Here is a 15,493-nt window from a genome sequence, read left to right on the forward strand (position 1 = left end):
TATACTTTCAAATTACAAAAAACAAATAAAAAATATTCTTGAAAGATACATCGTCGTTTAAAATATATTCTTCGCCATATAAGCAAATGCAAAATGCTCAAATTATATCTTTACTTTATAATGGAGCATGCACACACAGGGACACAAAAACTGAAATATGTCTGGCTTATGTCACATAAATAGAAGACAAGAATGATGATGAATGGGTTTTCACTCTTGTACTTTGTACTGCTTGTTTTAATTAGGCCATTATTCACCTGAGCCACATCAGAGACTGTGTAATTTCCAGAATTGAGAAATGACTTCAAATAAGTTATTGTGTTGTTTCAGTTTCTTTTATCCAGCTGCCATTATTATAGCTAGATACGAATATAAACATTCAAGATAATCAAAGCTAAAAACAAACTGCTACTGGACAATCATTTACAAGGCGAAACGAATGCATGTACCCAAGACATACACAGATGTTACTATGTCATACTGTCCCAGGATGTACTATAGACTATGAACCCCTTGGGTCCAAGGGTTACACATGGGGTTACAGTCTGTGAGATAGAAAAAAACAATCACACTTACAGAGCAATGAAGAGCCTGAAGGGCTATATTCCTCACCACCACCCACAAAGCAATTAACATGGAGCAGATTGTTTTGTAAAGGTAGGAGACCTGTACAAATCAAGATGCTTCATCAAATCCAATCTTTCCTCGGAAGTTGTCTAATTACATTTAGGCCTAAGAAATACTAAGTATATGGTGGCATATGGTTAACACAGCAAAAACTGCAGATTACAAGCTCGTTCCCCCTCAGCAGGTTATCCCCCAATAGTCTACAGGCAAAGGTGTGGTTTTCTTTTAATGTCAACAGAGACCCTTGCTCAGGGTTTTCTGGTTTAGAAATGATTCAGTCATTGTTGATAATCCATCAACACTATAGAAGAGAGCATTCGGCAAAAACCCTACATGTTTATTATTTATTTCATTGCCTAAGTGGAGTGAAAAGAAAAGAGTGTATACCGTTAAACAGTTTTTCAGAAACATCCTGTTGCCGATGTAATGAAAAGGTATTTAGTGTTTTTGTATTGAGACAGCACAGTTAAGTAAATTGTCCTTATCCAGTAAAGTATATTTACACCTTATAAATATCTCATTATAGGGGGGTAAAAGATTAGGTATGTCCATGTAGCCTCAAGTGGATAGTTTCTCCTTGGTTACTTCATTGTCAAGGTCGCTATCCACGATTGTGAGTGTGTCCTTTTCCCTTAAGGTGTGCTGTCTTTGTGCTTGCATGCTATAGGCCCAGGCTCTGTCCACACCCTGGCCCTCAATCCTGCAGGGTTTCCAGTCAGGGAAGGGAAAACGTCCAGCTACAACTAAGGCATCATCAGGAAGTTCAGCCTCCAACTTCTCCTGCAATAAGGAAAGCTACGGACAAAAGAGCATAAAAAAATGAATGCAATAGTTTTAACAGTAGTTCACTGAAACTTTTTTTTCTGAATGCAATGACACCTCAACCATGTACAAACATATTCATCCAAGATTTTTTTTTTCCTGGTATCTACAAACTAAACACTGACGTAAAGCCATGGAACCCAAGTTCCTTTTAACAACTTTCAGCCACCTGGCCTAAACAGTATTTCATTAATACAAATTCTCTGAGTTGAAGAACATTTAGAGAGTTAAGTATTATTATTCATTTTTACATTGTTATCACCATCAATGTGATGTGATTCAAATGATAATGAAACGGCTGCAATGGTAAAACTTGGAATTAGAGTTTCCTGTTTCAAGAGTTTCTTTAATGTCTGCAGGTGAACTGCCACACCTCAAAATCCCCTGGCTTTCAATGAGCTCGCTTTCAATTTTTCTTTCTTAGTGTAAATTATTTTTCTTTGCTGTAGGCTTTGCTGAACAACTTTTTTTGTGATTCATTGTGTAACTCACCACGCTAGGCGCCAAAAACACTGTTACATTCTTGCACTCTCTCAAGTCGACCTGTGATGAGAGACAGTGCAGGATGTAAACATAAAACAACAACTTTATTATAAATTCGGCTTCACATAACATAAACACAATGAATGATCACATTAAAGGAAAACAAAATGTTTCTGTATTTCTGTAACATTCTTGAAATCCGTGGTCACTGAATGATTTTACTCCCTGAATATTTTAAATTAATGAAAATTAAAGCTCCTGCTGAAGGGAGCCTATGCCTGCATAGGCACACAACAGGATGAAGTAAACCAGAAAAACTAGCTTAAAGTTATGTGTATCATTCAGAGAGATAGTTGGACAATTCATGTAAGTCTTAACTAGTAAGAAAACCTGCTTTCAGCAATTTAGATGGAGGGACACTGACTGTGTTCATTCTTGATATCTTTGTCTTCTAGGAGTGAGGACATTCAAACTATCCTGTTGTTGCAATAATGTATTGTTGTCAAGACCACCAACACTAGTACTGTGAAATATTGTCATTTAATGATGGTGTAGTGTCTTTTTGTCCATATATGGAATGAGAGGGGAATATGTGTTTACATCTCTTTCTTTGGAATGCCAAGATAAGGGTCTCCTTATGACCCCTCACCTCACCTTTTGACCCCTCTAAGTTTTACGACTCACATAGCATATCTTGAGTCAACCAGATGTTCCTACTCAAGCCAACGATGGGCTTATAAAGGTAACCCCCAAGAAGAGTCGGGAGGGTTGTCATTTTGGCCGGACACTCTCCAAGCTCTGCAGGGCTTGAATCGATGCTGGTCTTTTTGTAATAAACCTTTATATACAATCAAGACGGTGTCGGCGGACTTCTCTTCAATACATCTTCACATCATCGCTACTTAGTATACAACAATGGCTGATGTAACTTGCAAACATATCAAAACAAGTGACAAATGTCAAACCTTCCAGAGATCTTCCCGTCGATAGGACACTTTTCCTTGCTGGCCTGCTCTCCATGCATGAAAGCTGGCGAGGCGAACAAGCCAAGGGTTGAGCTCATAACCAACAGTAGGAGTGAAACCCTGCTGATTGGCTTCCAAGACCTTAAGGTTTAAAAATAAAAAGTCAAAAAACCATGGTTCACTAATTCAAGAGAAACAATCCCACATATCATAATTGTACTCACAATGCGACCATCACCAGATCCCAAATCCACGAGGCCTCCCTTACGACCTCGCAACAATGTCATGACATGCTGTACCGCTGCCTTGCTGGCTGGAATGTAGGGGACCTGGAAGAATTTTTGAAGAGCCTCTGATAAAAGGAACAATGTTTCTCAAAACGTACTAGTACTATTGGAGCAATCATAGTTAAAATATAGTAATTATTCAAAGTCTTGTGAAGATGTAGACATTACCTGTAGCCTCAGAGGTACTTTTCGGAAACCTGGCTGGAGGATTCCCGCCCACATAGCATATACAGCGAGCCCAGTGCCAGCAGCTATCTGAGCAACACCCCATGCTCCCAGGTGCCTGGTCTTCAGTTCGGCCAAGAACTCTTCTGGTGTGTCACCATCCATTCCTGCATGAAATGTGTAGTGGAAATGTAATTATTTAGAATTATTTAGTTATATTGTATGCCAGCAGAAACATAGTAGTAGTACATGTTGGGCCTTGAAATACCACACATCGATGGTCTCTCTCCACACAAGGAGCTTATAAAGACTCATTGGTCACTTTATAAGGCACACGTATACAACTGAATGCAATGACACACAGATGATACACTTTTTACATTTGCAAGGATGGAAATAATCTGAGCTGGTTGACACTATCAGAGAGGTTTTGACTCAACTTTATGTTAAAAATGGAGTTATGATCTAGCTGTAGTCTGAGGTGTACTGTGTGTTGTTATTATAGTTTATTACCGACGGGCTCTGCGGGTCACACGCACACAGTTCCTATTTATATCAAGCTACGATGTCTGACATGCGAGAACACAAATACGGACTCATTAGTTCATTCAAAAATCGTTTGGGCCGAACGTAGTTCTGCCGCGCACACGTACCAACGCTGTCATGTATCAAAGAAGAGTTAATAACCTGCAGGAGTGAGGGCGGACACATTAGCCCGTGGGACCAGTCCGTCTGACGATTATTCCGTATATCCGAGAGCTTACTGACATTAGTTCCGTTAATGTGACGCCGAGAAGATGAAATAGGGATCATTCTACCAATCACTTCCTGCCATTTTTAGGGGCATACGTTTATTACCATGTTGTCTGGTCCATGTTATTAATTTCTTGCATGTCCTTGCCCGTTTTTATACAGATTACATTTCTGTGTAAATAAAAAATTAAATAAAAATAAAAAACAAATCATCACAAAATAATTTGAAAGATATTTTATTTGAAATACAAAATGTATGTACAAGAAAACTATAATAATCATAACACCACTGTACTTTTTATTAACCCCCCCCCCCCCCCCAAAAGGTCTGTAGACTATTCCGGAGGGAGGGGAACAGGAAGTGACCCCGTCAGTCACTGTCTGCATCATCACTGATGATCCCCTGCAGGTTGGCCCAGTCCGTTGCTCGTCTGTGCCCTTTGCGTACCTCGTTTTCCTGATCACTATCAGAGCCGGAGTTCAGAGTGCGCTTGTATGTAGAGGACGGAGGGTCGTCATGTTCCTGCCGTGCTAAGGCTCCTCTGCGTTTAGGACGACCTGAGAGAAGTATCCATATTAGTTGTGCTCAACCAAAAAAAACCAATACTAGCGATTCAGTCACTTCAAAACTTATAGACACCGCTAACGATAACATTGCTTTTACTGTCTTGTGCATCTACTTATCATCAACTACAACTAAAGTGCTATTAGATTACAGTATGTAGTGTATGCAGCATGTGTGATTTAAGTACAATATAATGACACAAAGTCTTAACTGTAAAGCCCATTTCCTAATGGTAATTATCTTAAGATCCACTAACATCAAATTGACTTTGATTATTCAGTAAATGTGTACATTGAGTAATGTGTAAATCAACTTGTCCTTCTTGTAGAAACTGAAGTAAATATGCATAATGAACAACAAATGAACAATTGTGATTTTCACAAATGCTTGCCTGGCAGGACATATTTTAAGAAACTCTGCTTTGCTACTTAATAATAATAATAATAATAATAATGACATAGTAATGGGTGGTAAAAACTAAAAAACAGAGAAACAGTTACCTTGTGTGGCAATGATGTTGCTGACATCAAGTTCAGCTAGCTCCTGATCTTCCTCTCTCTTCACTTTGACACTTTTGCACTTCTTTATAGATGGATTACCTGTGTGAAAACATATACACACTTGATAAGGAAGCAAGTGTCCTTAAATTAGTCATAGTGAGTCGGTTGTAAAGAAAGTCTAAATGTTCTACTTTTATGCTATTTTCAAAAGACACGTCATATTGACATACTGTATATACAAATTTACAGTCGACTGAAGGTGTTCATTCTAAGGTCGTCTCCTCTAAATCAAATCTCACTGCATAGTATTTCAACAAATGTGGAAAAATGTTTTGCATGATGTGTGTGTGTGTGGCCTTCTGGTGAAACCACAGATGATGTCAAAACATTGGGAATATTTCCCATAAAATCCCAAATGCTCCCCTCATTTTTAACAATTTATAAAAAATGTGAAAATATGTTGTCAAGATACTTACAGTTATTACTGTTACTTATTACTATTACAAAACTAATAAACCTATCTCCAAAAACTAGCAATGGCATCAATTTGTATACTGTTAAAAAAATTATGGATTTTCAATAACCATGGACACCAAGATCTTCAAGTTCCTTCTTCAGAACAGCCACCATGGAGCGAACAGAACGGCAGCCATCCAGGAGCTTCTTGTAATTCCGCTTCACACCACAGAGAGCAATGTAGCGCTTGAGCCTTACAACTGCTTTGTTGTCATCCTGCAGGGGTCAGACAGATTGAGAGGACAAGACTTTATTCAACATCTCTACTCCATCATGATCCAATATAAAAAAGTTTTTGGTGATCCGTTTTCCACACTTAGTTTCAGCTTTCCTGCTGTTCATCTTGCACTTTGTGTCTCGACTCCACATGAGGCACAAAGGAGCATTACTCCTTTCCAATTTGTAAGAGACTGTAAATCCATATCGGTGGGAAATGTTTTTTGCATCTGCATCTTAATTTCATTACAGGTACTGACATTAGGAAAATAATCATAATAAAAATCACACATCACTTGAAATACTGTTGTTGACTAGAAGCCACTACAAGAACAGCAAAGCAAAATCAAGTAATTTTTCACATCAAATCACCTCTTCTATGTCTGTTACATCCTCTCACATCTTTCACAGCTGTTAGTTTGTGAAAAAAAGCCAAAAGAAATTCCATAGCATCCATAACAGTGAGTGATTTGCCTTAATATGCATATTTCATTTTTTATAAAAAAATGTTGAAAACTTTAAAAAAAACTCTACAGCTACAAATCTTGATCTTCCTTACCCATCAACTCACCTTTTGACCACTTCTTTCTTTTTTGTTGTTTTCCTCTTTTTTCAAAGTTTTCTTCTTGTTATCACCATCTTGATTATTTTCTGCCCCACTATCCTTGTCGTCGTCCAAAGACGGGAGCGATGATGAATCCGAGTCTGCGTCGTTGTTCTTCTTTTCCACTGGGACCTTTTCTTCTACAGAACAAAACAGACAGTTGAATGAAAAACAGACAGTAAAATCAATGAAAATTTGTGGATATGGAAGTGTAAAGTTCACCTTTTTCATTGTTGTCTGAGGACTCATTACCATTGATTTTGTATTTATCTGCTTCAGTTTCACTCTCTCCATCACTCTCTGGTGTTTTCTTTCCTGGACTTGTCTCGCCATTCTTTGTAGCATCTCCTTTCCTTTCACCCATTTCTCTCGGACTGTCACCACAGTTACTCTCATTCCCTTTCTTTTCTGACTCATTCACTTCCTCATCTGTTGAGTCTTCACGGTCCTTTCTCTGTTTAAGTTTTCCATTTGTTTTTCGCTGGGATTTTTTCACCTCTTGCTCTGCTTCCTCAGATCCAGATCCAGGTTTTGTTGGGTCTTCCTCGACACTCTCCTCACTTCCTTTTTTGCAGCACTCTTCATCCTCAGATTCTGTCAGTAATCACACAAGAGAAGACAGAGCATTTCAACAAAACTCACTGGAAAAAAATGTATTAAAAAAAATTAAATGACAAATGCCTTCAGTGGGTGATGTGCCAAACAAAAACTTTTTGGTGAAAAGTGCAACAGCTGATCTGCCTGGACTGTGCCTATGGAAAATTACTACAAATATTGTTAAAAAAACCCCACATACATTGTACCAGATTAGGTTAATATAAACAATAGAAAGCAGTTGACCAGGGGCTGAAAAAAGATTCGATTTATATGGTCTACGTACTCAGTGGGATATATTCCATAGTAATGGGCATTATCATGTGTTTGTATCTGTGGATCCTCGGTGAAAATAAGAACACAATGAAAAATAATAAGTTGCGACCAGCTGGCTGCTTAATTTTGAAAAGCAGGAGTTACCAACATATACTAGAATTGTCAACTGCACATGTCCTTCCTGTTATTGATGCTCGAGAATATTGGAACACTGGACGACTGCAGGGTAAAACATGCCATAGAGGATTAAAATTACAGGCTTCTAAAAATATCTCAAGAAAATAACACATAACCAACCTGAAGAGGAGCTTGACTGACGACGGGATTTCTTTGCCCTGGATTCATCTTCATCTTCTCTCCCACTTCTCACCTCGTTATTTTCCTTTTCTCTCTTCCTTTTGTTTTGTGGCTTCTTGGTCTCCAGCTCGTCTCCATTTTCATCACTGTCCTAGTAGGAAAAAGAAAAAGAAAGAAATCGATAGATAAAATAATCCTCCTACAAAAATCTTGAAACACTTAAACATATATAAGCTGTATGATAAGAATTCAGATACCTGCATTTTCATCAGTTCCTCTTCAACCACCAGTTTCATGTAACTTCTGGCCTCAGGACTTAATGATTCTTGTCCTACCAGAGCCAAATATCGCTTTTTTAAAATTCCTAAGGTCAGTGTGCTGAAATAGGACATTAGACAGATTACATCAAGGTGTGCAAGGGAAGAGGAAAATGACAGTAACAGACAAAAATTAACTAGAACCTTTGTAGTTTTAAATGGAGACCAATAAAAACGTATTTGTCATATACTGAAAGATGGTGGGAGGACTGACAACAATAGGGAAACACTCCAGAGAGTGAGTAGGGGGTGGACGAAAATGCAAAGCAAGTTATTTGTCGCTGTCAGTAGTTCACAACTAATAGAGCAAATAAAGAATTGAAGAAATGTGGGGTGGAAGTTTTGAATGTTGGTCATTTATTCAGCACTGAGGAGGGAGAGATCTTTGTTTGAGGTTTTGAGATGAGAATGTAGTTGGGTTTTCTTTTTGAGCTGAGGCATGGTCGGTGGCAGTAGTGCACCTTAAATGCTAGGTGCCACAAACAAAGAAGAAGAAGAAGAAAAGTGGATGAATACTAATCAAGTTAGAATTTTTATTTCTAAAGATGATATTCATTAAAATGATGTATGTAGAGGCTGACACATTACGAGATGTCAGTTAGTTTTAACTTGTTAGCAACTAGTTTCTGTCCCAGTGAAAGATACCCCTTCTCCCCAGCAGGGGTCGTCAAAGACCTTACACATGATGGTACAGACCACCTGGCCGGCAGCTGTCACCTGTCCTGCACTAACGCCTCACTTTCACCTGGGCTTGTTCGCGCGCGCACACACACACACACACAGACACACAGACACACACACCACGGAATGTGTTAAACGCGCACGTAGCCCAAAGTTTGTGACAGGGAACTGCCAACATACACAATCACAGCGCACAGGCCTGTTTGGTTATTCTCTATTCTGTACAAACAAGCACCTGCCTCCAATAAAAAAAACATGTCTTTAAAGTCTTTAAAAAGCTCCAACTGTACCTCAGGTCGGGCTCATGGCGGAGTTGACCGCACACGAACCTGCGGATGTTCGCTGCCGCAGCTGCTGCCACTCTCTGGGAAACCATCGTTTCTCTGCTGCGGTTGTTTCTCTTTTGGCGGCCCCGCCACAACTGACGTATCCGGAAGTGACGTCAATGCAGCGCCACGTCCTTTCACACTACAAACAAAATGTGCACCAGTCCTTTGTGTACATAAATGTGGACCCTTAGATTCTATTGTAAATGTAGTAATTTCGATGGGAAAACGCTTCATCAACAAATGTCGTTTTTCTACAAGATTACCTATAGTTATTCCCTTCAAGATTTTTTATTTTATGATATCAAAAGTAAAAAAACAATAGATATAAATTAACTTTAAAAATGGTTGAAAATTCATATGCCTTTATTTTACTGTACATTTTGTCAGTTTTGTTATTCCTGCCCTTAACATTTTACAATTCCTCTAAACTTGTATTTATTTTCTGTCTTTCAATAACATGTGACAGTGCAATGGTGAATTTTAAATCTTTACTTACCTTTTGCTCCATATAATAAGCTGGCACTGTAATATTAAATGACATCTGAATAAGTTTAGAATTATGTTCCTATAACCAGCAGTTTGAATGAATAAAATGTTTTTTAGCATATCCAGTAAACATGGTTACAAATATCCTGGGGATATTTTCACTTGTTCTCTGTAACATTTGTGTTTGAGTCAATTTGTTTTTATTATACTTAAGGAAAGAAAGAGAAAAATAAGACCAAAAAGCTTAAGTTGAATTTTTATAAGTAATTTATTCAGAACATTCCCATGACTACTATTGGACGGAAGTTATATTAGTGCATATTTAAGTGAATTTCCAAGGTGATTTTATGAAGGGCCTGAGATACATATTGCTCTCATTCAGTATTTTTTTTCAAGTATTCAGAGTGATTAGGTTTACACAAGACACCTGTGACTATTGAAAGAGAATACTTGGTCCTCCCTCTAAGTGAAGAGAAAACACAACCCAACATTAGTGGATTTTAGCATCACTGTGTGGCCAATTACTTTGGGCAAATTTCAGTGGTTTGGTATAAGACATAAAAGCGTAAGTGAAAAATCATGGCTCAGAATGAAAAACCGTTTCAAACAAATAGTCTCTGTTCCTCTTGAAACATAGAACTGAAATGTAATTTCACGATTTAGTCAGATGTATGCTATAGAGTGCATCATATCATTCCAAAAATTAAAACTCACTTGAGCAATAGTTAACACAAAAATTGCATACAATACAAAAGTTAAATACCAAACAATAAATTAGGTTCATAAATTAATTAATAATAAAAAAAAAAAACATCTTGAAGCAACAGCAGTAAAATTTTAAATAAAAGAAAATTGAGCTGCTCAACAATCTCATTCATGGACATCCCCACTAAAAATGGCTACTCAGTTTTATTCCAGTGTTAACATCGCTAAGCTAAACTTCACCATCCTCTGTTCATCACTGTAAGGCAGCATCTCAGTCGAACTTATGAAAAGGCAAAAACAGATGCTCAACAGCCTGAATAAACTTGTTTCCTGCAAGAGGAACACAGAAGAGGCTGCCGGTGCGCATCACTAACACCTACATTAACACTCAGCATTCTGCTCGAGGGGTAAAATCCACCTTAGGGTGCATGTTTGGTTATGAGACCCATTCAGTAACTTTCAGGGGGCTCCTTATTATTTGCAAAGTATTTCTTATGCCAGTTTCGTGTCCCAGGCAATCTTACACATTTCCTATTTAAATAATGTACACAATTTGTATTCTTGTAAACAGAAGCCTTTTTCATCTCCAAACGACATTTACTACAGTTGCAAATAAGTTATCAACCCCTGTGTCTGCAGTCACGTCTAACGACATTTAAGGAAATAACTAACTACCAAGCTATTGCTATGATGAAGGACATCTCTTTCATTCTGCTCGCATTTTTAGAAAAAAAACAAAAAAACATACACAAGTCGCTCTCCAATGACTTGTTTTTTTCACATTATTAGTCCTTATACACAGTTTGCTGACCATGCCCTCTCTCGTCATGCATTATATGCCTCCTGACATGGATCCGTCTTACTCGTCTGTCCCCTCCCGCAGCGCCCTCCTCCTCTGACTGGCCCAGCGATGAACCTGAGCCTCTTGAATCTAAGAGGTGTAAGCCTCCTGGACCAGATCCTCTGCCGTTCTCATAGATGAGGATATTGAGGGTTTCTTCAAAGATTCGAGCTTCAGGAAACTCAACCTAAACAAAAAACAATGGTCAAGTTTTGTGCAAGTAGTTGAATTTAACAAAAAAGTAAGCAGCTATTCTGGCTCTAGCTGGGAAATGTGCTAATTAAGATGCTTTCAGTCATGCACTGAAGTCCAGACATTTTCCTGAACTTCTCCGGGAGGGCTGTGTGTGTTAATAACACGAATGTCCGCAAATGTCGCTCCGGACATTTTGCACAACTTTGCCAGTCAAATTTCATAGTGAGCTTGTGATCTGTGGGTGGATTTCATTCCCTTCGGCCAGAGCCAGGTAAACCGTTTCCGCATGTCTTCAGTCTTGGTGTTAAGCTAAGCTCAGTGGCTTCTGTCTATCTCTTGTCTAGCTGGCAGAAAGATCAAACTCCTGTTTCAAGACTTAGATGCACTACGCAAAATGTGGTGCTTACTTTGGTCTGCTTCTTCTCTGTAGCATAGACAATGGAGGTGCAGCACACTTCAGCAATCTTGCGTCCTTCACCGTAGAAAGACCAACAGCAGATTTCATCCCCAAGCACGTCTTTGACGAACAGGACCCGGCCATTAAATCGTAGCACAAGTTTGTCAAACAGTTCAATGTTCTTCAGCAGATTATCATCAGAGTTGCTGGTCACAGGGAGAAACAAAGAATAAGTCACAATCAACTGAGAAGATTCATAAGATATTTTGCCCTCAAAATCCACTGATTTGATTGTGGTGGATTGTGACTGACTTATCATATTAGTTTTCATTTTCTTGGTTTAGAACATGTACAGTCAGCCTAAACTTTTTACCTGGTGTAAGAGTATTTGTTGTTTCCTCTGTTGTTCTGCAATTTTACTACCGGCTGGAGAGAGACGAAACAGAAAAGAATGTGGGTAATTCTTTAGTCTATTCTTTTTTCCAATTTGGTACAGACAAACATTGAGACACTTGCTACACAGCACTAGACACCGAGGATTTGACAGTTGCCAGGCAAATATACACTTAATTATCAGAGGTCTTTTGGATTTCGATGAAATGCTCTTTACCTTTCTACAAGTAGCGATCATCTTCTGTTCTTCTTTTGCTGAGGTGATCATGGGGATGCGGCACACAGTTTCAAAGACATCCTTCTGTTTCTGAAGGTAAAAAACGGAAGAACATTAATGTAACATATGCCATATTCCATGGACTTGCAAATTAAAGCACACTATTGATCCTGTAGTACAAATGAACTCATTGGGAAAAGAGAAGAGGAGGAGGAACAGGAAGAGAAAGCAGACGAGCTGGGTGCTGATTTGAATGTAGACGGGACAAAAGGAAGGGGAAAATCATATAATCATTGAATACTTATATCGTACTAATATCATGTGAGCGTTGTTATGTTACATCTTTGAGTATGTTTACAGATGCTCAATATGCATAAAAGGTGAAGGGGAAAAAAAATCCTCTATTTACCTGCACGGCACTGAGACAATGCTGGATGAGTCCCTGGACTCGATAGTACTGGGCCTCCTTCAGAACCTCATCCAGCTCTTTGTGGTCCTCTGGAAGGGGCACTGAGCCATCTCGCAGGAAGTTCAAAACCAGTCCAAAATGTCGGCCACATCTGTCCAGCATAACCCAACCTGGGACAACAGGGACAAATATTTTGGCGTTGTTCAGTAAGCTTTTTTTTTTTATTTGTTGTTGTAGTCCAGCGGTGGCCAGCTTGTGAGAGACGGATGCGGTTCAAAACTAACACACTCTGAGCACCCTCATCTAATGTGGAAACAGTCTTGAGATTTTTGCTTAAGGTATCAATACTCAGTTCCTCTCCAAATGTTTATTTTGATGCTAGGACATTCAAAAAAGGCAGTACGCTTAGGACCTCACAGAAGAGGCCAGAGCTTGTTGCACAATAAAACTCAAATTGTGGATGCACAAATATCCATTTTCTGCTCATCACCCAATATTGGGGACACGCTATGAAATATTTTGAGCAAGCAGAGACACTCTTTTCTCCAAGAACCAATTTTCAAAGCCACATTACCAACACTAATTTAAGTTGGTAATAAAATACAGTGCAGCCACTCAAGTGCTACCACTAGGGTTAGAAATATTGCCAACCTATCAATACAGTCTTTTAGACTTTTGATCTCCTACAGCACACGACTGACACCATGAGGGTGACACTTGTTGTCCGAGTTCACAAAGGCTGGTAGAAAGTGTCATGTAGAAATCCTGTTTTACATATAAACATCGACAAAGCCAAAATGGAGCACCTGAAAACAAGAAACCATACTCCACACACAAAGTGACGAGACATTCAACATTAACACTCTGGATCGAACAGGCACTTCCACCCACCTTCTGAGTCTATGGTAGCCTCTGTTCCTCCATTGCATATGCTCCGCAGCAGACTGTCCTCCTTGCTTAACGTCTGGACAGTGGTATAGTGCAGTGAGCCCCCCACATTCAACTTGACATACTTGCTCCCCAGCAGGCCCCGACTTCTGTGCTCATCCGTGTTGTGGCAGGCTGGCTGGGAAACGGCAAACTGGACAGAGTCGGCAGCATGACTCCCAGCTGAAGCCTCAGCAGACATGGAGCTGAAGAGTCACTTCGCAGCTGGAACGCAGAAGAACATGGAGGCTTGTTTGTAGTGCAGGTTTGGACGAGAACGATGGGTCTTTATTACGTGCTATGATTAGCATCATATATATTTCATCTAGCAATGCAAGAAGCTGCGGCAAGGTACACAAGAAGATGGAAATCTTTATGACTGGTGCGGATGCAACCATGACCCAAGCTTTTAGCCTCATCAATTATGATGAGGCTAAAAGCTGCTATTGATTTCTGGGACCTTCCTATAGTAGTGCGGGTATGTCAGTTTTGTTTTACATACATAATAATCATGAAACACCAGTGACTAGTAACTGAGATCCAGTGCTGAGAACAACGACGGATCAAGTCACTGAGAGAGCATTGGGCTGTTGTGAAAGATGGAGGTTCAGTGTATATTAAGCAAAAAAAAATGCACAGGAAGTTAAACCATGAAGCACCTGTCTTTCAGCTTTTAAGCAGTGGACATATTACGATTCACAACTACTAAACGAATGATGAAAAACAAAAGCACTTTATTCTCCCTTTACGTGCAAAGGGCGTCAGTGCAGTGCCAAGCTTTCTTTTCTTTTCCACCCTCAGCTCAATGAGATACAGGAAGCAATTGTTTCCGAGTAGCCCACGAGCCAACGTGCAATACAATCTGTCATCCTGCATCAGCTGTGCGCGTGTTGACAGTCACGACAAATGGTTGAGGTCTAATTGCTTTGACGACGGTTTAACTGTTGTGTACAAAAACAACAACAACAACAACAACAACAGGAATATTGAGTTAGCTTAAATGTACTCACCGCACTGAACATCCAAGACGATCGCAAAGCCGAACCTAGCTGAGCTAAGATAACTAACTGAGTTGGCGTGAATCCGCGCCAAGACGGAGCAGCCCGACGCGCAGGGACAAGTTCACGACGCAGCCCCCGTTTGACAGCTCATTTTAATCGCAGCCAGCCAGGCTAAATCAAAGTGGCTAACAACAGCTAGGCTACTTCGCTCGGGCTCAAAGCTGGCGACGCGCCTTTGTTTTGTGTCGCTTCTCGGGCGACAAAAAAAAAATCAGAAAGGAAACATCGAAACGACGCGACGCGCTAAATTAAGGACACATGAGTCCATTGTGTGACATAGAGATTATTAACCGATGCTAATGCGAGAAGCTAAGTGGGTCAATCGGAAACGAAACTGGAGCATCTGCTTCCGCTGTTTTCTTCTACGTCGGACACAACTGGTGACTATTTAATGCACGCTGCCCTCTAGCGGTCACAGTTTGGAACGGCATCACTGCGTTTAAATGCAACAGGAATATCATAGTTTTGTAAAAGTGATATATAAACTCGCACTAGTGGATTATTTCTAAGACCAGTGTCCATATTTTAACGACAGCTCTCTGATGTCACTAGAAACATCCTCTATATATTCGCATAAAGATCAAGAGAGATGACTCTCCAACCATGGGTCTATTGAAATTCATTAGTGTTTACTGCTCTCTGGTGGTCACAGTGACGAACTGCAATAAATAAATAAAGTAAGGCAACAACCTCAAAGACACTATCACTAAAAAAAACAACAAAAAAAAATATAAAACTTCATATTCATACGGATTCTTACTTGACACCTACACCAAATATCAAGTTATTCTGTATAGACTCTGTCATTGCATTATGTAACAGATTCCATTAAGTATTCCTGCATGACTAACACAAAGTTTTAACA

The 15,493-nt window shown here is 39.5% G+C and overlaps 3 protein-coding genes across 5 annotated transcripts; all 3 read right to left on the reverse strand.

The window, feature by feature from the left end:
• Nucleotides 1–316: 316 nt before the first annotated feature.
• Nucleotides 317–4,097, reverse strand: antkmt (adenine nucleotide translocase lysine methyltransferase). Of its 2 annotated transcripts, none has more exons than XM_035615031.2 (6): nt 4,037–4,097; nt 3,353–3,516; nt 3,122–3,226; nt 2,898–3,038; nt 1,942–1,992; nt 317–1,422 (listed from the first exon to the last, which is right to left on the reverse strand). In XM_035615031.2, exons 2-6 carry the CDS (start codon nt 3,512–3,514, stop codon nt 1,186–1,188), a joined length of 696 nt encoding a protein of 231 aa, XP_035470924.2. In that variant the 5' UTR covers nt 3,515–3,516; nt 4,037–4,097; the 3' UTR covers nt 317–1,185. The 2 variants fall into 2 exon arrangements, with proteins under 2 accessions (XP_035470924.2, XP_035470926.2); XM_035615033.2 differs by lacking the exon at nt 4,037–4,097 and adding an exon at nt 3,863–3,872.
• A 275-nt stretch (nt 4,098–4,372) lies between these two features.
• Nucleotides 4,373–9,094, reverse strand: hirip3 (HIRA interacting protein 3). 2 transcript variants are annotated; one of them, XM_035616383.2, is made up of 8 exons: nt 8,959–9,089; nt 7,928–8,048; nt 7,671–7,821; nt 6,726–7,097; nt 6,471–6,643; nt 5,752–5,899; nt 5,168–5,266; nt 4,373–4,660 (listed from the first exon to the last, which is right to left on the reverse strand). In XM_035616383.2, exons 1-8 carry the CDS (start codon nt 9,042–9,044, stop codon nt 4,473–4,475), a joined length of 1,338 nt encoding a protein of 445 aa, XP_035472276.2. In that variant the 5' UTR covers nt 9,045–9,089; the 3' UTR covers nt 4,373–4,472. The 2 variants fall into 2 exon arrangements, with proteins under 2 accessions (XP_035472276.2, XP_035472277.2); XM_035616384.2 differs by having other exon boundaries at nt 4,374–4,660; nt 7,928–8,001; nt 8,959–9,094.
• A 638-nt stretch (nt 9,095–9,732) lies between these two features.
• kctd13 (potassium channel tetramerization domain containing 13) lies at nt 9,733–14,993 on the reverse strand. The gene is made up of 7 exons (XM_035616056.2): nt 14,578–14,993; nt 13,532–13,792; nt 12,641–12,810; nt 12,232–12,321; nt 11,995–12,047; nt 11,632–11,827; nt 9,733–11,216 (listed from the first exon to the last, which is right to left on the reverse strand). The coding sequence occupies exons 2-7, from the start codon at nt 13,767–13,769 to the stop codon at nt 10,974–10,976; spliced, it is 990 nt and encodes a 329-aa protein (XP_035471949.1). The 5' UTR covers nt 13,770–13,792; nt 14,578–14,993; the 3' UTR covers nt 9,733–10,973.
• Nucleotides 14,994–15,493: the final 500 nt, after the last annotated feature.

Source organism: Scophthalmus maximus, chromosome 17 (genome assembly GCF_022379125.1).
Source record: "Scophthalmus maximus strain ysfricsl-2021 chromosome 17, ASM2237912v1, whole genome shotgun sequence".
NCBI lineage: Eukaryota > Metazoa > Chordata > Actinopteri > Pleuronectiformes > Scophthalmidae > Scophthalmus > Scophthalmus maximus.